The sequence below is a fragment of the Labrus mixtus genome, chromosome 10, assembly GCF_963584025.1.
Source record: "Labrus mixtus chromosome 10, fLabMix1.1, whole genome shotgun sequence".
Lineage (NCBI taxonomy): Eukaryota > Metazoa > Chordata > Actinopteri > Labriformes > Labridae > Labrus > Labrus mixtus.
Genome location: NC_083621.1, coordinates 27700774 through 27723597, shown reverse-complemented (window position 1 = coordinate 27723597; position 22824 = coordinate 27700774). Strand labels below are relative to the sequence as shown.

The 22824-nt window shown below is 42.1% G+C and overlaps 1 protein-coding gene across 2 annotated transcripts in view; it reads left to right on the top strand.

Annotated features, from left to right (window-relative positions):
• The first annotated feature begins 335 nt into the window (after window positions 1–335).
• The window catches only part of gria1a (glutamate receptor, ionotropic, AMPA 1a), an 82080-nt gene continuing 59591 nt past the window's right edge, over window positions 336–22824 (top strand). The window contains exons 1-3 of one of the 2 annotated variants that reach the window (XM_061048970.1): window positions 336–811; window positions 959–1093; window positions 22114–22353. In XM_061048970.1, the coding sequence (XP_060904953.1) occupies window positions 724–811; window positions 959–1093; window positions 22114–22353 (463 nt within the window). In that variant the 5' untranslated portion in view covers window positions 336–723. The remainder of the gene's footprint in view (window positions 812–958; window positions 1094–22113; window positions 22354–22824) is intronic. The other variant, XM_061048969.1, reaches the window with a different exon arrangement.

The window sequence follows — 22824 nt, the reverse complement described above, 5'->3', positions numbered from 1 at the left end:
AGTGAATGGATATCTATGAAATCCTGTGCGTCTCCTGAGGGACCTGTGGGTGCGCTCAGAGGCTGTACACTGCAAAAAATAAAAATCTGCCCGCAAGAGACGCATGCACGGAAGAAATGCACGTGAAGTTTTCCATTTTTCTTCTATTAAATTGCAAAACACATTTGATCAACTGTAAAAAAAAAATCACTTTTTTTGATGCGCAAAACACATTTTGTTGTTGGAGAGTTTATTATTGTAGACGAATCTCTTCCTTTGTGAGAGGTCGTTTTTTATTTTCTACCTTGTTGCAGCAACTTGGGCAATTTCCAGACATTTCTTCAAATAATCAACATTTCCCTGCAGGCAGGAAACAAGAGAAATCATCGCGCCACAGAGAGGAAAAACAGAGAAGAAAATATTGATGAATTGACGATGAGAATCAACAGCTCTCCAAGATGGGCATATTTTTTGCAGTGCGGCTAATGCTGAAGTCATTCTCCGTCTCATACAACAGCAGCCAAGGACACGAGAGCATCAGCAGAGAGAGGGGGAAGAGGAGAGAGAAAGGTGCTTCCTCTCGCCATTGCGATCACCGTCTAGCTGCTGTACCGATGTTGGTGTAAAAAGCTGCTCACACTGGAGGCGAAAGGAGCGGCATAGGAGCGGGGAATTTAACTTCACACACGGACAAACCTATGCTTGGATTTCGGCTTTTTCCCCTTCGCCAATGCAAAAGGAAATATGCAGCGAAGCCTCACCATCCTCTACACCAGTTTACTGGGGATATGCTTGGGTTCAAGCTCAAGTTTTCCAAGTAACATCAATATAGGTGAGCATTACGCACACGCGTCAGACCTTTTGTTTCTGTTTTAAACTTTGTCCCCCCTCACCATTTGTTGATCTGAGTATTTTTTCCTGGTGTTCCCTCGGGTCCGCTGTGTTCGACATTAACTCCTGTTTCTTTGTTGCTCAACAGGAGGATTGTTCCCAACAGAATCTCACGAATATGAGGTTTTTCGTTTCGCCCTCTCACACCACCAGGACATCCCCAAACTGGTGCCGCAGGTGGATATGGTCAAAATGGGGAATAGCTTTTCCATGACATATGCCTGTAAGTAAAATCTCGCTGGAGGCGGATTATGATCGGATATTCTGTCTGTTCTGCATCTTTTCTCCCCCTCAGTCTATTTTACCCACTTCCCAAAGAGTGAAGAACACCATGCGTGTAACGTTCAAACCTAAGCAGGCTGTAATCGCATGCATAAATAGGCCTACTGAAAAGACTCGCGAGTGTTGGTAGGTTATTTTAACTGTTGCGTGGGATAACGAAACACTTATTTTTCTCTGCTTTGTTTCTGCATAATTGCAGCGTGATTTTGCGCTCAAGGGAAGCCACGGCGCTTTTCCCACATCAATCTCTGCAGCAGCATTAATGATCCCACAGTCACATCTTCTAAGGTTTAACAGTTATATGAATTTTAAAAATGAATATGGCACTGATTTTTCCTTGATCAAACAGAGATAGAAACAAAGAGCCACGGCGCGGATCCGTGCTCTCAGGCGATGCGAACAAAAATGAAAACCAACTCGCCACGGATCACAATCCGATGATCATGACTGCCAAAACGCACACTTTTTCAACCTTCACTCCATAAAACCTCCGATATAATTGAACTTAAGGACTGTAGGATGCACGTCAGATCTTCCTTATTGATCATTCTTAATGTTGTGTATGGGTTTTTATGCAGAAATAAGAGTGTCTGATACTCATTAATGTGAAAAACATAAACGATGCCATAATGCTACAGTATTTATCGTCAGCAGGAGGGCTTTAAATCACTTTTGAGTCCTTGGGCAGAGAAGTGGGGGATGCCCTGCTCCTGTGGGGGATAATGTGTGCCATTATGCCAGCCAAAAAATGACTCCATGCAAGCTTTACAAAAGAAATGCCGATCTGAATTGTCTTTTCTTTGTTTGCCGTGCACTTATCCCTCCTTTGTATTCTGACAAGATTTTGTCACCGCTGAGACTCTTCTGTTCTTTTCCTCTGAATTAGCTTGTAGTTCACTCACATTTGGTAAAGCAAAAGTCAAACAGTTCCAGAGACACCCTTTTGACAACTATTATTTCCCGTCTTCCTGTGAGGGGGCCATTCCCTCAGTGACAGACATTTGATTGCTTCTTTTAGACATCAATTGTTTTTCCAGTGTGAGACCTGTCTGGAATGGCTTGTCCTTACACAACTGTTCAAGGCAGTCACAGATATGAAATGTAGCTCATACAACCGAGTGAGATAAATACAATATTGTTTTGTAAAGAAATTGTGTTTAATGACGTTTAGACTTAGATGAAAATGTGATGAACTGAATCACCATTACCGTCAACTGTCGTCTCAGAACTTACACTTGTTGATTAGTGTATGCTTCAATACAACAAAACAGATACAGCTAACCATATTCTGCCATGAACCCTACTAATACCCATTTGTACAAGCTTGGCTTGAGTGGAGCATCATTATGAATATCAAATTAACTGACAAATCGAGCGTGAACTTAAAAATGCTTCACACACACTCACTCACTTTGGAACACATTAAATATGAAACTAAATGCAGCGTTTGTTCAGCTGAACTTGGAGTTCTACATGTTAGGTTTTAGTGACGTCATCATTGTATGCCTTGGTCTTGTCTGAGACTGGATTTCAAGAAACACCTACATTAAGCATGTCTCTGACCAAAGCTCGGCTAACACACTGATGGAGTCAGACTTCAGCTCAACATGGCATATGGGAAGGCTAAGGTCTGTCGTTAGTACTCGACTGAGGTGGCAGATAAAACAGCACACAGTTCTATAGCTGTGGAAGTGTCTGCTGCTTTTTTCGGTGCAACACTTATTCTTGCTACAAGTAATGTGACTTCTTCCCCAATCCGATCTTTATGTGACCAGGTGGGCACTGGATGTGTTGCAAAACACACGTCTTACTTGTTCTGGGACATGTCATGTTTAGGCTTATAAATTATTTTCAGGTAGGGAAACTCTTACTGCAAATTCTTACGCATAAGAGGTCATCAAAATGCTAACAATAGAATTTCAGATGCTCAGCTTGCTTATTGAGATGTTGTCGCAGTGCTTCTAAGTCTATATGTCTGTTTGGCATTAGCACTGCTGGTTGATCCGCCATCCGCAGGAAAGTAGCTGATGTGAGATTCGTTATTGCTACCCCACTGTCGGAGATTGAAGCCTTCAGTGGCCAAGACGTGGTGAAAGCCTTAGGCTTTGATCTCCCCCTCAAAACGGAAACGCTGGAGACGGTTAAGCTTATCAAAAGGTTTTCTCACAAATTCCTGATCATGCGTCAGCAATGCATGTATCGCACAACATGGACTGCTCATGGCACCAACTGGGATCATCTGCCAGCTATACACACTGGGCAGATTTTTGTCCTTCAGGGATCACTCCATAAGAAGAGTCTTATCCTTAGGGAGAACTCTCAACCTGTGAAACGATGCTATTTTATCACTAGAGATGGCGACCTTGTTTATAAAACCTAAGGAGCATTGCAAGCAGGGGTGTGCCAAGAGAGGATCCTGATAGAGGAGGGTATTGAAGTTCTTTCCATGGTGCTGGAATAAACAGTTCAGTACAACCTTGTACCTCATGTTATGGTATTTACTGTTCAACCTGCACAGACCGCATCTAAAAGATTTAAAGAGTACTCTAGCCTCTAAATCATATGCCTTAGCTTGGATGGGAACTTTAAACAAATCCCCATCTTTGGTCATGAGAGTGTTAGAGTTATGATCTCGGGGTTTTGCAAAAGTAGGATCATCTGATTTTGAAGGAGAGGTGTTGAGTTTCAAGATGTTCCGTCAACATCCACTCTTACCTTAGCCTCAAGAAAAAAGATTGGTGCTGTGGCCCATGTGATGACCTTGAGGCTTTGATAAAGTGCTTAACCAAAGCTTCATGACAAATTGAACTAGCTCAGTTGATGTGAAAGGTGGTGGAATAACTGGTCTAGACATCGGGTTTAAAAATTCCATATGAATGCTCATCCCTGCCTGTCAGCTAAGGAGCAAACTTGAAAGCCTAGCATTTGGAAGGGCCAGTTTGTTTGGAGGTGTTGGATATATGTGTGCAGTGTTGTGGCTGTCCAAACTGTTCAGATTCTCTGGTACATAATCTATTCTTGGAGAAGAAAACTAGCTACTCTCTGGATAAACAAAGTCTGGATAGCTTGAACAGAACCGCTGAATTTACTCTAAACCAGCCATGGGTGATAATGCATAAGTCCAGTATGTAGGCATGGGACTGGTTTGAGTGATACTTTTGTCTTATTTGCCACTGACAACCTGTTAAATGTGATGGCTTGAGAATGGCCTGACAATTCACTGGACCTGCCTGGTCTTGGCCATGTAATGTCGCTGGATGAACCTACATGCTCTTCTTTTCAAGACCTCAAAGTTGGGGACCAACATGTGCCAGAACTAGCACTTCATTAGCTTCCTGGTGTTATATCATAGTTGGTTGCTGCTGGTGCTCCTAAATAAAGGGTTGTGATGACATACCCTGCACTTTGATATCACTTTGTATTGGCACACTTTTCCTCCATGTCACTGTTGTATTGATTGCTGTAGCCTATGGGAGTAGAATGTGGGTTGGGTTTACTCTTGTTAATTGTTGTGTGACCCTTAGCTGCTCATCAGCGCTGGCTGCCACGAGTCTCTCCATCTTTTATTCCATTTCTTCATCTGCCTAAGGACCGTTACGGGCCACTGTTCTGATGTACTGTATATTGAAGTTCCTGAGTCTTTCTTGTCACAAGCCAGCTGTTGGATGGCATGGGGCCTATGACTATTCTGAAGGCATGGAGACTACATTTGTTTAAACTGACACAATTAAATCCATCTGATCCACCCATGTCCAAAGCTGAGGGCTTGAATGCTGGCTTATGGCTGAATAACTCAAAGGTCCTCATAATGAGCTTTGCTAACTTTGTAAAGGGTAGTACATGATCGGCATGGTGATGAACATCTGCATTGTCTCTCATCAAGTTCATTGTGTTCTAAAGAACTGGATCTATGGTTATTTCCTTTTGCTGACAACTAGGACCACCTATTGTTGGGTTGAAGAACCAGTTGAGAGAACATCTTTGGAGCTGACTTATTGGTCTCATTTTGAATGCCTCTGCTCATGTAGTTATATGCTGGACAGTGTGTATCATAGTGCAGTATGATTTAATACAAAATGTGGTTTTGTTACTCACCATTGTACTTTCTATTATAAAGTACACGTTAGCTTGGGCATTGGTATATCTGCATTTGTGATGCCATTCTGGGCAGAATTCCAGGCTACCTTTACTCGCTTTGGGTATTAACGGATGGAAATCACAGCCTTCATTCATTGAACATTGTGAAATTTGTTCTTCCCAAAAGCACAAATTGATTTGGGAAGGAAAGCTTTTAGGTTTTCTGCACCCATAGCGCTGTTAAATATCTACAGACCAATGTTTAATTGCAAAACTTGGTAACTCTGATTTTTTTTTATATTCTGAAATGTCTTTGAGTCCAGGCTTCCTGTGAACAGATGTCTAGCTGATCATTTTAATGCAATCTTGAAGCTATTTGTTAGATTTTTGTTTCTGTGTTGCTGCTATTTTAGGCCATGTCTCCCTTGTGAAGGATATCTCTGATCTCAGTGGAACAAACTTGTCTCTATAAAGGGTTAATAAACCCTTTTGATATGTGAGGTTCAGTGTGCTGGATGGTCACATTTTTATCATTAGGGGCCGAGCATTAAGATGTTTTCCGGTGTATTTATTGAATTCTGTTACCAGGCCAGTAAAAAAAAACTTGTCTTATTTTTGTTCATGTGCTATAAGAACAGATACGATGGCTGTTTACCAAGCATATACATCTTGTTCTTTGTAAACAAGTATTGAGATCTGCTTATTTGGTCATATCCACCACCGGGGTTTGATGTAATGTGGTTGTAGCATTTCTTATGAGATTCAGTTATGAGTTTAAAATTGGATTTGAAATAAAGCATTATGTGCAACAGCACTCATGCAGATTTATAGACGCTCAGTGCTGGCTTCTGTGGCATGTTGAACACTCTCACTAAAATACATTTACTGTTGTTTGTCAGAGTATAACTACAACATCCCTGCATTTTGATATTATTTTGTGCAAATATTCTACCTGTTCGTAAAAACACAGACTTTATGAAGTCAACCTGGATAGATGTGGCTTCACATGGAGTATAATTCTGCAGAGATGTCTTTAAAACACAGAGCTGTGAAAAACATTTGGAGACCTTAAAGGACCCCAGGCAATATCAACCTTCCTCTACCCTCCCAGCAATTTAAGACCGTCAGGGCTGTGTAATGAAATGTAAACACACCCAAGAATGCCCTCATTAATGAGATGGTCCAATGCTCTGGAGGGAATTTGAAGTGAATATGAGGGTCAGGCTATTGCTGAACTTTTCTGGGGATGTCGCTGGTGGATCAAACATGGTGCCTGTATCATTGAAGAGAATAAGGGAAGGGGGATATGTGCAAAAAAAAAGTCACTGCAGTAACCAAGCAGAAACAAAAAACTGCAGTTCTTTGAGTGTCCACTTGAGGCTTGATGGGAAAATCCCCGGATGTCCCATTTACATCCATGCTAAAATGCCTTTTGACAGTAGAAACAAAAATGGTCAAACCTGGTTCGAAGAACAAAATTTTATTATAAATAGTTAATTTTTCTATTGGTACACGCTGTATGGGAGATTATTTTTGATTATATTGAGGCTAAGAGTTATGCATAATGAGAGACCTAACTAGTCCTTACCCTATCCATTGTTAGTAAGATCAGCAGTTTGCCAGGGGGCTTGAGGCCTGCCTCACCTTCACGTCTGTCATTGTTGCTAGGGTGATCTTGCATTTCCAATATGGCGACTGCCATCATTGGGCATCACAAGTTTGCTCCATAAACCAATGGGTGATGTCACTGAGACTACGTCCATATTTTATACAGCTATATGGCAATAACCTGTAGAGGAGAACCAGTACTTATAGTCGGCTTTCAAAGAACATTTTGGCTAAGCGGTATCACATGGCTAATATGTCATATATTCCATCTGCTCCCCCTTCTTTATATTCAGTTAAACTGTTCAAGTAATTTGCAAAAATTAGCTAAAAGCAGGTCCTTAAAGATGGCCATAAAAAATTTCAGAATACTGCTTTAAACTGATAATTTGACCAAGGATCACTGCCACTGCTCAGAGCCTTGAATTTTGTTCACTATTAGGTCAGGGAATTCAGATTTCCTTCTTTCCAGTAACCCTTCTCAGCCTTCTGTGCAAAGCCATCAAGTATGACATATTTTCTTCGTAGTGTCACGCCTATCACCGCAGTCCATTGCTACGATGGTGGGCTGTGGTACAAGCATGTCAGAAAGATTCAGAGTAGCGGCCGATGGCAAAAAATGAAAGTGACACCTCTTCCTGCCTTGTGTCATTCGTTCTAAAAGAAAAATGTGGTGGCTATGGAGACGCGCTTGTAAGAAAAAAGCAGAGCTTCAGGGCCTGTTTATAATGAGTCAGATGAGAAAAGCAGCCTATTCCTGGATCTGTGTGTAGGAGTGTGAGCATGTGTACATCTGGGTGCCCATTCTGGCATCTGTGTAGGATGTCATGAGTGACAGTTCACCCCTGTAAGCTCGTGTGAGTGTGGGAGCACGCCCGGGGGCCAGTGGGGTCCAGAAGTGTGAAAAGCAGCGTATGAATGGGCCCTTGTGCTCGGGGATGAATGGCGCTCCGGATGAGGGTGATACTCATCAGCTGGCTCTTGTGACTTGCCACTTTCTTCAGCAGCAAGACCTCCCACCACTTACGTACACACACCCACATACACTAAAACACACACTTACACATGCTCATACACACTTGCTGGCACCTGCCTCAAGAACAGGAGTAAAGGGGCGAGAGGTTCAGGTGGATTTCAGCAAAAGTAAAAGAGAAAACGGAGAGGAAATTGAAGGAAAAAACCTACACAAACAAATGTCAGAAAGTGATTCATTTCATTTTCTGCTATTGGATCATCAAGGTAAAACTGGTGACAGAATGTGAGACAGGAAACTGGAGTTCATTTGCATTTGTCTGTCCTCTTTCCTCCTCTCTCATGCACAAACCAACACAAACTGGTAGAAAATATATTCTTTTTCAGCATCTATTGTACACATCATTACTCTTTTGATACATGTGCCTTTGTTTTTTGTGTTCTCAGTGAAAGCACTTGCTCGACTGTCTCATTTTACATGTTTCCAGTGGTTAAAAATAACTTCCAGGGATGCAGTGTGTACGTGGAGAATATTAGTCACTGTTCCCCTCAGTTAGATATCACATTACCATAATCTGCTATTGACTTGCTTTATAATAAGGACGTCACTGAATCGCTAGCTTCATGTCAAATCCCCTGCAGGCTCATGCCTATATTATCTACTTCTCCCTTTGATATTGTACATGTGTGTGTGTGTGGTGAGATTCAGGCTAAGCTTTGGCTATTTTTGGTGTAAAAACTCTGCAGGGTATTGCACCTATAGCAACTAAATGTGACATTTCAAAGTGTGGGATTTTTTGAATTTCCTGTCACTTACTCACTTTTACTTTTGAGTCCAGTTCAGCGGTTCTGATAATAAACCTTTCATTAAGACTAATTAGTGTTTTGGAAAGACGATTTGTGTTGTCCCTGCGGCTTTGGTGGCAGTATTTCTCCAGGTCTCTGAAGGACGTTTAAAGTGGACTGGAGAAGGATCTATGAGGCGATCGTGATCGATGAACTGAGTACTGCACAGAGGCCTTCCAAGTCAATCAATAGGATACAGATAATAGAGGATGGAGCGGTTTCTGAGGATATATGAAATGACTGTGACAGGTAGAGGTCAAGTCTAGGGACTGTTGAACATTTGTGGTAAATCAGGCCTTCATTGTTGTTAATGCAGGTCATATTCTCATATTCATTGTCAGTTATTTGTATGTGCTTTAAATGTATTAATATAGTTATTTGTAGATGTATTTATGTTTTTTTTAAAGATATTGTGACAACTTCCTTAAAAACAAGTGTAGAAGACGCACTTTAATACCTATTTTTTTTCCATCTAAAAAGTGCACTGCTTGTTACCAATATACCAGAATAAAATGCAGACACACGCCCTGTCATTTCCACGAGTGTAGCCGCCGCCATCACACACTGCACGCCACCTGAATTATTATTATTGTTATTATTATTATTATTATTATTATTATTATTGAAAATTCCTCCACATATATTGTGTATTGCAAGCTGATTGCAAGCTGTGGGGTTACATAGCAAAACAGACCAGTCTGCTGTGCTACTTTTTAACATATTTTCTTCCTCACCAGGACATAGTAATATTTAAAGCAATCAGTGGTATCTTGTTCTGTAAATAAACCTTGGGGCGTTCTCTTTTGATTGAATGACTCATATTAAACTTAACGAGTGACCGCAGCGGAGTCAGACAGCGTGACTAGCGGGTTTCAGTAATTCTCAGAACTTTCACTGCAGACTGAGAGCTTACCTACCGTACTGTAGCAAGTTAAAGTGTAAACCCTACAAAGACAAAACAGACGGTACTAAAAGAGTGCGACACAGCTGTACACAAACTGCATGTTGTGGACTTCGCTGAACACGATAGAAATGGTCACACAGCTAGACAGTTTAGCCATTTTTTTTCTTTTTGGGAAACCCCCCAAAACAGACTGCGTCTTATATACTGGTGCCATTTAAATTCCTGATTCTGGTTAACTCAAGTCTTTGAAACTGTTGGTTATCAACTGGTGACAACACAGCCTGTGGGAGTAATGGCCATCTTCTTTGTGTTCTTCCAGTGTATCAGCGGGTAAAGGATAGAAGACTAGGACAAGACTTCTTTTTTTACATGTGATTCCAATGTATCCAAAATTAAAAATATACCAGAACTATCTCTAAACATGCATGAACAAAAGCTGCTGCCTTCATGTTATGTTTTTATTGTGTCGACTGCAGAAATTCACCTGCCTCACTTTTTCCTCACAAGGGTAGTTTCTTGCTCTGACTACTAAACAGAAATCTGTGAGAGCATGTGAGGCTGCTTTGTGATGTTCTCTGGTCTCACACACACACACGCACCCACACACACACACACACACACACACACACACACACACACACACACACACACACACAATAGCTACAAGAGACGAAGTTCGAACAGATGCATTTAATGTATTATTCAATGCAATACATCCAAAGCGATCACTCCATGGAGTTATAAGCATAAATATGTAATAATAACCCTGCAGAAAAAAAAGACAATTGAACTTACTCAACCGTTAAGCTCTGTAATGCTTAAAACAAAAACACTCTATAGGATCTGCCTGAATCTGTTTGTATCTCAGGAGATCTTTAACTTTCATATATACACCCCCTTTTGCTCCACTCTCCCCCCCTCCCTCAGTGGTAAACCCAAAAAGTCTCAGCTGGGATGTAAGTGCTTAGAGGAAGGAGGATGGGGGTTGGAGGTTGAGCTGCATTTTCAGACCCCAGTGGCTGATGTCACTGAGGCTCTTGGGTGTTGTGTTTTATTGTGTAGCTCATTAAGCTACAACTGTGGTGACCGACTTCTTCAGTTCACGCATGTTCCGAGAGATTACAGTGTTCGATGAGTTGGTTTAAAAAAAGGCCAATGAATAGCAGATCACTGCTCCCTCCTGACTGTTCAGGACATGACAGCTATTTGTTGAGGAGAAACAAAAGAGCACGGGAGAGTCAAAGAGTGAAAGAAAAGAAAGTGACGGTTGTTCTCTTGGGCTAGAGTCTGGCAGGTGCCGGTTTGATAAATGAGACGGCTTGGATTTTCTTGTTCTGCAGCGCTACGGATAGAGAATGGCCCATAGCAATCAATGTAGATCAGCCAAAACCGCTCCCCAAGCTGCAGAATGATAGAGTGAGGAGCAGGAGGGGGGGGTGGAGACAGATTCTGTGTGAGAGGTGTGTGAAGAAAGGTGGGGGGATGTATATGGGGCAGGGAGTGAAGGAAGGGAATTGTTTAGTAAGGAGAACCTAACCTGTCATTTAATCTTCTTTCCATATCCATGACGATTTCCTCAAAAGCACTCACTTGAGGTTCGAGGTGTTCAACCACACTGCCTCGGGGTTTGAGCAGTAAGACAAAAAAAAAACAGTCTTTGTTGCTCATGCTCTTCTCGTTTAAACACACATTACTCATGACTGTGTCCACTCTGTTTCTATTTGTCATCCTCATTGTCTTTCTGAGCCCGTTGTGAGTCCCTTTTCTGTATTCACACGAGCTCACCGACTATTTAAAAACAAATGTGCCGTCCCTGGAGGTAATAGCAGCTGGGACGTAGAGGTCTGAGCTGAGACGTGGAGGGCTGGCAATTAGAAAACAATGTGTTCGGGGGATGAGGAGCAGGATTTGTGCTGCGGGGTGGAGGGACAAGCGCCGGATGATGGCAGCTGTCATGGGTTTTTTTTTTTTTTTCTTTTTCTACAAAGACAACAGCGGTTTCCCTCTTTTGTCATACAGCACATCTCAGGAGCTTCTGTGTACTTTAATGAGGAACAAAGCCTACAAGCATATTAAAGTGTTTGACATAGTGTAACTGCTCCAACAGTGACAGCTAAAGACTGCTCTTGTCATCTGCACAGCAGCGCAGATGCTCGCTACACTGAATTACTGTAGTGACACCAGACCTGCAACAGTTGTGGAAGAAACAAAAAGACATACTTTTAGCTTCTATCTGGGCATTAAATAATGTACTTTATGAAGTTATTTAAATCTGTCTATCACCACACATACTGCTTTACATTTTGGACTATCTATTTATATCTGTGGGTGTATACGACTCTTGTGACTAGTGTTACAAATCAGTGAGCAGGATAACCGCCAGATGATGTTATATTTATGGTGTAATTGGTTTTTGTTTTGCCCTGCCCCTTTATTTACTGTCGCTACGCCTTCTGTAATGAATGGCTCATATGCAGTCTGTAAGCTGAAGAACTTCTTCATATTCCAAGGTTTAAAAAATAAGGCTTTCACTAAAGACAAAGATGGACAAAAGCAGGCTTTTTGACTCTTGTTTGTGACTCTTGATCTGGCTGAAATGCCGGCTAATTATCATGTGTTACAGAAGAGTTGGTCAGAACTTCTGCCCTCGCTCTTTCCTGAATTGTCCTAAAATGAGAACCCTGTAATAAAAAAATCTGATGGGCTCTTTTCTAACTTAGCCATTCATGTTCAATAAGCTTTGGAAAGGCTATATGGCAGAACCTCTATTAGCATTGCTAACATTTGCGGCTAACATTAAAGGTGCACTATGGAGATGTGGTAGTGACATTTGAAAGTTGGAACATTGATACAATTCTATGCTATATTTTCTGAACTGACTACACAAACTTTACTCAAAGATGTTTGGAGCTTAAAAACTACCAGGAGAGACGGTTTAACTGTTGCAGACCCCCCAACATAACTTCTCGCGTAGCATTTTCTCTTCAAACAGTGTTACAGGGAGCACATTTTCCTCTGAGGACAGTTTGTGTATAGAGTTATGAACATATACCACAGAATCTGTACACTTCTTCAACTTTCACATTTCTCTACCAAAACTCTGTAGTGCACCTTTAAAGCAGTGTGGCAAACAATTCAATTCCTTAGACATTTGCTTGTGTATTTTTGGTTTTAGATATACTAGAAAAGATAATGCTGCAAAATTGTCGGGCCTGGTTGGAGGTTGTGGCTCGGGTCAATTGTTCTCTTTATTTATCAAATATACATTTACTATATGAATGAAAAGATGTAATGCTGGGCCACAAGATATATCTCACAAGTGATTTTCCAAAGACCTGACCCTATCACAGTTTTGAAAGACTTCTTCTGCCTTGATAAATGATTTTATATCCTCAACCACTTTCATATGCACAGAACTGTGCTGCTGCAGATTTGCCCAAAGGTGCTATAAGTTGTATTTTAAGTTTGGTCGACAGACAGACATTTTTTGACAATATTTGATGATTCTTGTTGGTCATTTAAATGGAATCATTTGTATATAAACATCAAAGAGTGTAACATGTGGGACGTTATAGTGAGGATTTCATTATAATACACTCGATTCATTTCTATTTAAACCTTTATTCCCAGCTCAATATTGTGTAACTTAATGTGCATCTCTAGTCAGTTGTCGTAGAAATTAAAACGAAACATTTCCAGCTACTCTGAGATTCTGCTCAGGTTCTTTACGAACACTTTTCCCCCCAGTGGCACAGCTGGAATTGGTTGAAGACAATTGCTAATTTATCCAGCAGCTCCTAATGAATTAGCATGCAGGTTGCATGTTTGCCTCGTCTTGCTCCACATATCCACCTCCATCACTTCCTCTGTCAGAGAAAACGCGAGTGTGGGAGCAGGACCCTCCCTCAGCACCTGTCGACACTGATAAGCAGATGGAGAGATAATTGCAAAAGGGATGATGGTTAAGGGGATAATTGGAATTTCCATATCCCCCTGATAGGAGCTGGTCTGGGCAGGGTTTCTGACCCACTGCCCAGGTAAGCATTTATTCAGCAGGCGGCAGGACTCCGCTGCAAAACCAGATTGAAGATTGTGGCGAGAAACAGCGAGGAGCGGAGACAATAGCCTAGCGTGACAGGGTTAGAGAGTGAGGCGCGGGAGGGGGAGAGATATGTTCGGAGCCGAGGGGAGTGCTCTCACACCCTCGATTACCCATTTAATGAGGCGATGCCGTGCCATTGTTTTATTACTTAGAGGAAAAAAGGAGGAATCTAGATTTCACTGTGTGGTCCCTGTGTTTCCCACTGCTCGGCTGGCATCTGTTCTCTTTGTTTCGCAGCAGTCTCCCCATCATCTCCTCTCTGAGACACTAACGTTTCCGATTCTTCTCCTCGAAGAAAACCGGCTTTGCCCTTCTGTCTCACTTTCATTTTCAAGACAGGCTTGCTTTTTAGGCTCATCCTTATTAACCTTCCATTACCCCCTTTTTCAGCGAATGTAATCTCCCCTAAGTATCCAGCGCTCCCTGACATTAATCTAAAGATCTGTTTGGCTGGTCAGCTGCTCTGATCACTCCTATTCCCACCAGCGTAAGCTTAAGAGAATAATGCCTTCCTGTCTGCGTCCTCTCTTTATTTCCTTCATTTTTCACCACCTCACCTCCTCATCAGTCTTTTCCTCCCTTTTCTCTATGGTACTTCTCTTTTTTTTTGCCACACACTGGTAACAGCGGTGACATAAACACAGTTTTATTGCTCCTGCACTGGCGGTAAATCTCCCTTAAGCTTGAGGAGCTGAAGCTGTTTATACCCAGGAACAGCGAGTGCACCTCTCTGGAGCGCAGCTCTCCATGGGGTGTTTGGGTACCCTGGAGAGGTACAAATGCAGCGAGGCAAAGCCCACCCCTCCTAAAAAACCTCTATAACCTGTTTTGCATTACCTTGACTTGGTATTAAAGCATATGCGTGGAGGAAATTGTCTCTTTTGTCAGTACATTGACACATTATTGCTGAATGAATCATCATCCGCAGAACTTTTTTTTTTTTTGCCACAGAAAACTGCTCCCTCAGTAAAACCCTCCTCCGCAGTCATTTCTGCATACATTCATGCAGAACCACATAGGTGCTGCGTTCTGGTCCCCCAGGGTCTCTGTCCTCTGAATAGTAGGGGATTGATTTCCCTGTGTGAGTCATGCTGTGCTGGAGGCCATGTGGTTAGGGCCAACCCCACCTATCACCTGAGGGATTGTTCACAAAGCACGAGCTGTGTGTGAGATGCTCTTAATGTCAAAACCAGGGAATACCATTTTCATTAAAAACGGGTGTTGTGGAGCGAGCAGGGAGTGTGTGCATTCAAAGGTTCTGCGTTCATGTATACGTTCCCATGTGTGAATATCAATATGGACTTCTGACGCCCTCTCTCTCTCATTAATAAAGCTGATTATCTGGGACCAGAGGGACCACAACATGCTCTCTACTTTTATTACACACATCATCTGACAGTTATTAGCCATGGGTGGCTGAGTTGACGATGATTGTGTGCGTCTCCCAGTGTCTGGTGTCAGATGTGTTTATCTCCCCTCAAAGTGCTCCGTGGTTGATTGAGTGACCCTTCACCCTTGTGGAGGTGGTGTAGATTACTGCCTAATGGGACAGCCACCTGCCTGCTCCTGTCATGCCTCTCCTCTTTCTAAATGATACCTTAAACTAAATACAGGAAAGATACTTGAGGGTATATTGTGAATAAGTAGAGGAACTGCAGCTTAAATATGAATGCATTTTTCCTCCCATTCAGTTCTGACCTTTGGAATAGACGACAAGAATCCTGGGACCTTAGACTGTTAGTGATTATACTCTTCTGTCTAATGGAGGTTTGAAGGAACAATGTAATCAAACCAGAGATGTTTAGATTAAAATACACCAGTCTTTAAGTCTGCATTCGGTCAAAGAAGACCACCCGATAAATAAACAATGATCAGAGGCGCTACGTCAGAAGGTCAACACTTTTTTTTTAATATTCAGGTCTAATTACAGATTTTTTCCTCAACTGTTTATAGGTTCTTGTTTAAATCACACATATATTTTGATCCCTGCATGGGTTATGTACATTTCTTGTACTATTTTTAACTGCACAGGTTTAAGTTTGATTCATCTAGGCGTATTCTTCAAATCTTTTTTCGGGTTAATATATATGTATGGGAGGGGGGGCGTCGGTTTTGTGGTTAATTTGTAACAAATGTTTCATGTCATGTACGTCTTTGTAACCTGCTACTGGATGCTTTGAATTTCCCTTGGGATCAATAAAGTATCTATCTATCTTGTCAACAGGCAAGGGAAGCACCTGCATGGGGCCCCAGACCAGTAGGAGGCCCCAAAGCAGTGGCCTAAAATGTGCAAATTTTGCAATGGCGGTAGGACACCTCCCTAAGGGGGCCCCATCTGACAGCACTCTTTCTTGTTGCCCTGCTGATTGTTGGTTAGAGGGCCCACCAGATGATAGTTGCCTATAGGGTCCCAACAGGCTCTCAAATCGCCACTGACAATGATGAGTGAGTGCTTTAAAACTGTACGTTACACAGTGTGAAAGTGGGAGCAGACAGTCTCTTTTGGGGTTCCAAAGAAAGGCAGGATTGGATTCTATAATAAAAAAACACTTTCAGTTCAGTGGGACTGGGGGGGCATCAGTGTGTCTGTTAGAAAAATGATAGTAATTAGATTGAAGAAAGAAAAGAGTGAGAGACTGAGGGGCTAAGACACGCAACAAAGGTCCCTAAATAGACACAATACTTAACCCAAGGGCTCACACCTGCAATCAAGCTGTCAGGTTTCCCCACAATCAACTTTGACTCCATTTTATATGACATGGAAATTATTCTCGTGAATTTTTATGCCGTCTTTTTATTTTATTTATATAGCTGCTTTTTACAAGTCGACAAACAGCCTCAGTCACTCTGCTATCGACAGTTATGAACATAAAATACTTGCACACATGGCTTCTCCGATTCTTTGCTATCAGGACATTCCCTTCAGGGCAGCTTTACTCACTCACCTTGAATTTCTAATAAAAAAACTGGCACCCCACCATAGCTGAGAGAAAAACCTATAAGATTTGTTTGGCTCTGAGACGGTCCAGAGGATGTTGTAAGAAAAGCAAGAACTGCTCAGAGACAAATGATAAACATTAATAAAGCTTAGTACTGATAAACTATCAGGACTAATTTCATTATTACATAACGACGTATACAGCGATCCCAAAGACTCTCAGATTCTACCAACAGTACAGTACAATGCTAACACGTCAATGCTAAGCAGCTATAATATTCACCTTTTTAGCATCTTAGCTAGCATCTTATAAGTAGCATAATATTTATTTCAGGATTAGTTCAACTTTGGTGCTACATGATTTAGAATAATCACAATGAGTTGTTTTTATTGTTCAGTCATTAGTAAGGTGACTGACCCAGCTTCATCATTCTTAGACCATTCATGGCACAAATAGTTGATTTATTGTCTGGTTACAGCTTCGCGAATAGGAATTTTTTCGATGGATTAATCTCTGTGTGTTGGACTGTTGGTTCAAAAAAAGAGATTTGTTTTTAGGTAATTATATCATTTTAGTAACTAAATGATTCATAATGTTTTTTTAGTCAGTGGAAAATAAGATACAGAGTCAATATTGCAAATAATTAATTGAAACTCTTCAACATAAAGTCTTTGGTTGTCCTTGTTTAGTCCCACTTTGCTATCAGCTTGGCTGAAATTTAAAAACAGATTTGACCTCCCCAAGCATCTGTCAGAAACCCTCAAGTCTTGTCGTGTAGAGGTGACATTGGATGGACAGTAAAAACTCAGTTGTCTTAGCAGGAGTGAGATTCTGTGTGTAAGGGTGGTGTGTGACTCTGGGAATCAATCAGGCTGGGTTATGTTGCTGTGGAGAAAAGTGGGACTGGATTTAGCTGCTCACTCTTCCATCCCACGGTCTTTGTTCATCCAGGCCCAAAGGAATAAAAAAAAAAACGTGATTCACACCTCAAGAAAAAAACAAACGATTTCTTCCAAGCTGCACAGCAACAACACAAAGAGTAGAGTATGATTTTAAAGTTGATCCGTGATTTAGATGAGCAACATTGCCTATTTTTGTGGAGTCACCCGACATGTCAGCCCTCAGTAGTGGGGCTCTTTTAAATAAAATAAAAAAAGGACCTTTATGGTTGGTTGAACAAGAACCCTGCAAACAGCACTCTCCCTCCAGCTGAACCCATCTTCCTGCTGCTGTGAAATTCCCTCTGTACTGCTGACCTTAATGTTGCACAGGATAATGGCATGCAAGTCCCAGGGGAAGAAAATTGTAGAAGCCCTATGTTCCTCCTCCTGTGTGTGTGTCAGATTAAAGAGGCATATAATGTAAATATCATCCGTATCAGAATTTGTGGTTTGCATGGCGGTCACAGTAAACCCAGGAGACCATGTGTACACGAGTGTACAGGAACAGCACATCCGAATACCTCCCTCATATTGATTCTTGCAAACCTGGTTGTTGCTTCCCCAAATCTACATTTAAACATTGTTTTGTGACAGCACTCAGTACAACAACTCAACATATTGATTTTTTTTTTGACATATGAAGCAATGCAGAGATATTGAAAGAAGAACCACACACGCTCAGACACTAGGCGCTGTTCTGTAATACCACGGTCTTATACTCAGGTTTTGAATAGCTCCAGTGGAGCAGATTGGAGGCAGGTAAATGCACAAGGGCACCTTGAATCCTTGAAGCATTTTGCCAAAATATTGCACCAAAAATTGACCGGCATTGACCTATTTCTTTGAAAAATGTTCTGCCTTTGATAAAGGAAATGTTCTCTTTTTTGCAAAATGTAAAAAAACATCAGTGGTTCCTCATATTCTGGACATCCATAAAAACTAAGTCCCTTTTTTATTTGTTTTTACAGTATCATTATAAAAAGTAGTTTTAAGTCACACTCAGCATTGTGTGAATTTGTACTGGGATTAAAATATTCACAGGTTCTCTAAAGGATGCAGCCCTCCCGTCCTCCACAACTTCAGATGTAGGAACAACTGTCACAAACACGCCCTCTTTGTGCAGCCGGCACAGACACGTCTGTCATTTGATATTTGGCTCATGCTAAGCAGAGGAACAGCTGCAGGGCACAGGAAACAGAGACCAGGGAAGACAGAAACTGCATGAGTTGTTCCTGACAGCTCCTCCTGTTGTGCGAGTATCTGTCCCTTCAGGATTTCAGTGCTTTTCGCTCTTTTCCTGCGGCCCAAAACTCTTCGGCCACACCGAATACAAAATTGTATGCAAATGTGGTTGTTCATTCACAGGGAAAAGTTTAGAAAGGCTGAAATTTTCAAGTCAGGAGACAGTTCCAGTGAGCTTTCCGGCGTCATCTGTATGTACGCGCTGAAGACTTTTGTCGGCTTTTGGAAAATGATTATGTTTTGATTATGAGTGTAAATAAAAATGTGATGCCGTGGGAAATGCGCAGCAAATGCTCCATTATACCAGGAGCTATCTAAGGATTTTTGCAAAGCCAAGTCAGTTTTTACAAATTTGCTAATTCCTTGAGGAGAGACCTAATTATGACAAACTGTCCAAACACTCACAATTCCCACTTCATCTTGCAGACGTCCTTTAGCAGCTCTGAGCCCACTGTAATCCCTGCCAGAGAAACAGATCGTTGCCGGGGCAACCTCCGTCCTGCCGCCGTGGCAGATGTAACCGTGGCGAGGAGACACGGCATGCCAGGGAGGACAGGTGTTGCTGGGGTCTTCGAGATCACTTTAGGTCTCTCGGCTGGGCCTGCGATGTCTTTACACATGTGGAGCAGCACTAACAAGCCGCCTCTCGCACACAAACACACTCAACACTCCTCAACGCTACTATCTCGACCGGAGCACAGACCGCTGAGTTACACTAATGTTCTGTGTCAGGCTCTTGTCGAATTAGACGAAGGCATGCTTCTCCTGCCAGCTCAGAGCAGGAGGTCTGTGCCACATGGCTGCATGTTTTCTTTCTCTTTGTTTTTCTTTTTCAGACAGATATTACTGCAGGTATGAGCAGTGACTCACATTCAGTGAAAACCTGGTTTACCTGCTGCAGGCCTAGAGTAATGGGACACTGCACAAAAAGTCAAACAAGCTCTCATTACCTTTTATCCAGGCAGAACATGGAGGCCATGGCTGAAATTGGTCCTAGAAAATTGTAAGGGGAAATATAATGTATGCTAGAGGAAAGCAAAAGTGAGTGTCGATTTAATAGCGCGTGCGTGTGCAGACCATGAAGGAAAGATAGTTCTGTTACCGAGTCAGTGTGGCGAGGCTCAAAAATGTCTATTTCAGGGCTCGCTTTAAGTAGGGTGACTCACCAGGCTTTTGGAGCACTAGAGACTGCATATGTGTGTGTGAGCTCATGTGTGTGCACATGTATTTATTTGTGATGCCGCTGAAATTCTCTCTCTCTCTCTCCCTATCTCCGTCCAACACACACGCAGACACACACACGTGCCTGCCCGGAGGGTGCAGGTCTGTGACATGGTTAGGCGTTTTGGGTACCGGCCATCCTCGCTCTGTCTTTCCCTCGGCCCCTAGGAGCAAGCTTGGCCGTCACACAGGGACAGGCAGCGACTTCAATCTGTTTGGTAAATACTGCAATAAGTAAGGCCCACCCATCGCCACGGTGGAAAATAGCCCAGACCAGACCTGAGAGGGCAAAGATAGCATGCCTTGCTAAAAATCGCAGGAGAGGACACACCTTCCAGAGAGAGGACTGTGATCACGCATGAGCTATTTAAAGATATAAGAGGGTGTGGAGACAGTCGGATTGACATGCAGACAATGAGACAAAGACAAAATGCAGAGACTGAGGGAGAAACGCAAATAAGAGACGGGAGCCTCCTGCTGCAAGTGAAATGTCAGAGGAACTCCAGGGATGCATTGATTAACCTCTCTGCTCCTAATCTGCTTTCACCTCCTCCACCTCTCACTGGAGGCAAACACACACACACACTGCTGGTACACAGATGGACAAACTGGTGAGATTTGCATAAACATGTCACTAAGTAGCTGAAAGGACGAAGCTGTCAGAGAAAATCCAGATATATTTACCGTCTCTTTCTCTCATCAAGTCTTCTTTTTCAATACGAGAAGTTGCCTCGTTTTTATACATTTGGGAATCAAAGTGAATGAAACGTCAATGATGAAAAATTCAATTTACTTCAATTTAGCGTAGCTCGACTCATTACACATCATTCTTTTTCAATATCAGGCTGTCATCAGTGAGTGTTTCTGTTATTGACACGACCAAAAGGATTGCAGGCTCAATGATGAGTTGTTTCTTCTGTAAAGCAACCTACTTACTGTGGAATTGATCTTCATAATATCTCAGAGCCCAAGCGGACGTCCCTAGGGAGCTTTCAATCTCTAAAAGAATATTCAACAATTTGAGATGAGTAGAGCAGCACATCTTTAAAATGAAATCCACTGCCGAGTCAATATTTTGAATAATCTTTGCAGCTTCAAATCAATGCCTCTTTTTTCTCTTCTGAGCGAGGAAATCTATATGACAAGCCTTCAAATGGTGAAGGCGTCTTATGACTGTAAGCACTGTTGTAGTACAGGATTCGGACTTGACTCGGACTTGTGCACTTGTGACTGAGACTTGGACTCAAGCATGTACTGCATTTAGAGTCAGAAGATGGAGAGGAGGACTCAGACTTCTTTACTGATTTTTTAATTAACCAGGCTCTTCTGATTTAGAGTGAAGGCTGACACACGTGTTCATGTTCCCTCTTGTTCAGCCACAGTTCATGCGTCATGGTGAGGCACTGATTGCAGTCATGTCACTATGGATTGGGCAAACGGCATCATGAGATTTAAAATTCTGATTGAAAGCTGGTGGGTTGCAGGTATTTCTGAGTTTATCAGACACCTGCAGTGATCCCATCTTAGCAGAATCTGTGCAAGACGCACAGCGCTGTAACTTCATTCATAAGTTAAATCTCCAGACACGCTGACAGGATCAGTCAGAATTTATATTCACTATTGAGATGTGTGTTCGAACATCCAAAAGGTCCCACACAGGACTATAAACCCTGAGCAGGCCTCTCTGGAGAGTTTCCTCTGTCCTGTCAATTAGAACAGTTTCAAACGGGTTTTAGTTTTATATTTGCTGCAGTGACATGGCTGCACACATGGACACAGTTATAGATGCTGTAAACAGAGTTTTGGTGACTCTGACTGCAAGACACATGACCGACATTTTTTTTTTGTGTAATTGTGTTCTTCAAGGTATGAGCTGAGTTATGCAGTCTTCAACCTCAATCATTGCAAATTTGACATTTTTTTCTTCATCATTTATGGTTTCTTGTACAGAGATTTTATGTGCACTAAAGTGGGAAGTGCTTTTTGATGGGAGGAAGATGTATTCATCTAATTTCACCCAGGCATTCACTTTCAGTCTGAGTTATTATTATTACCATTCACTCCAAATACTAACTTTCTTCATGTGCCCTTTCTCTCTTCTCTCTCTGGCAGTTTGCTCCCAGTTCTCCAAAGGTGTGTATGCCATCATTGGCCTGTATGACAGGAAGACGGTCAACATGCTCATGTCCTTCTGCGGAGCGCTGCATGTCTGCTTCGTCACACCTTCCTTCCCCATCGAGACGGCCAACCAGTTCGTCATCCAGCTGAGGCCCGAGCTGCAGGATGCTCTGGTGGGAGTGATCGACCACTACGGGTGGACCAAGTTTGTCTACATGTACAGTTCTGACTCAGGTAGGAAAACCTGCTCGCTTATTATTTAGTGTAACATCATACTTTATGTTTCATAAAATCACATCTTTTTAAGTTTTCCTTACCTGCCTTCATGCTCTATTGGTTCTATTCTCCATATTCATCATTCAACACCATCATAAGATCACAACATTGTGAAAAAGCATTTGCATTAAACGGCATGCTCATGAAGACTACCAGAGTCGTTAGAGCAACCACCATTAGCCGTCTTCATATTGCCATGGTGACAGCAATAGGGTCAATCAAAGCCATTGTGCAATGAGCAGCCATCAGAGCGTTTATTTTTGCCCACGGTCTTTGTACAGACAGAGGACACAAAAAAGAAAACATTGACCTGCACTGAATAGCAGATAAATCACACAATGGAACAAACGATAAAGCTTCTCATCGAGCAGTCCTCAGCGCAGTAAACAGTGCCTTTGTCAGTAACATGCCAGAAGAAAAAGAAAAACA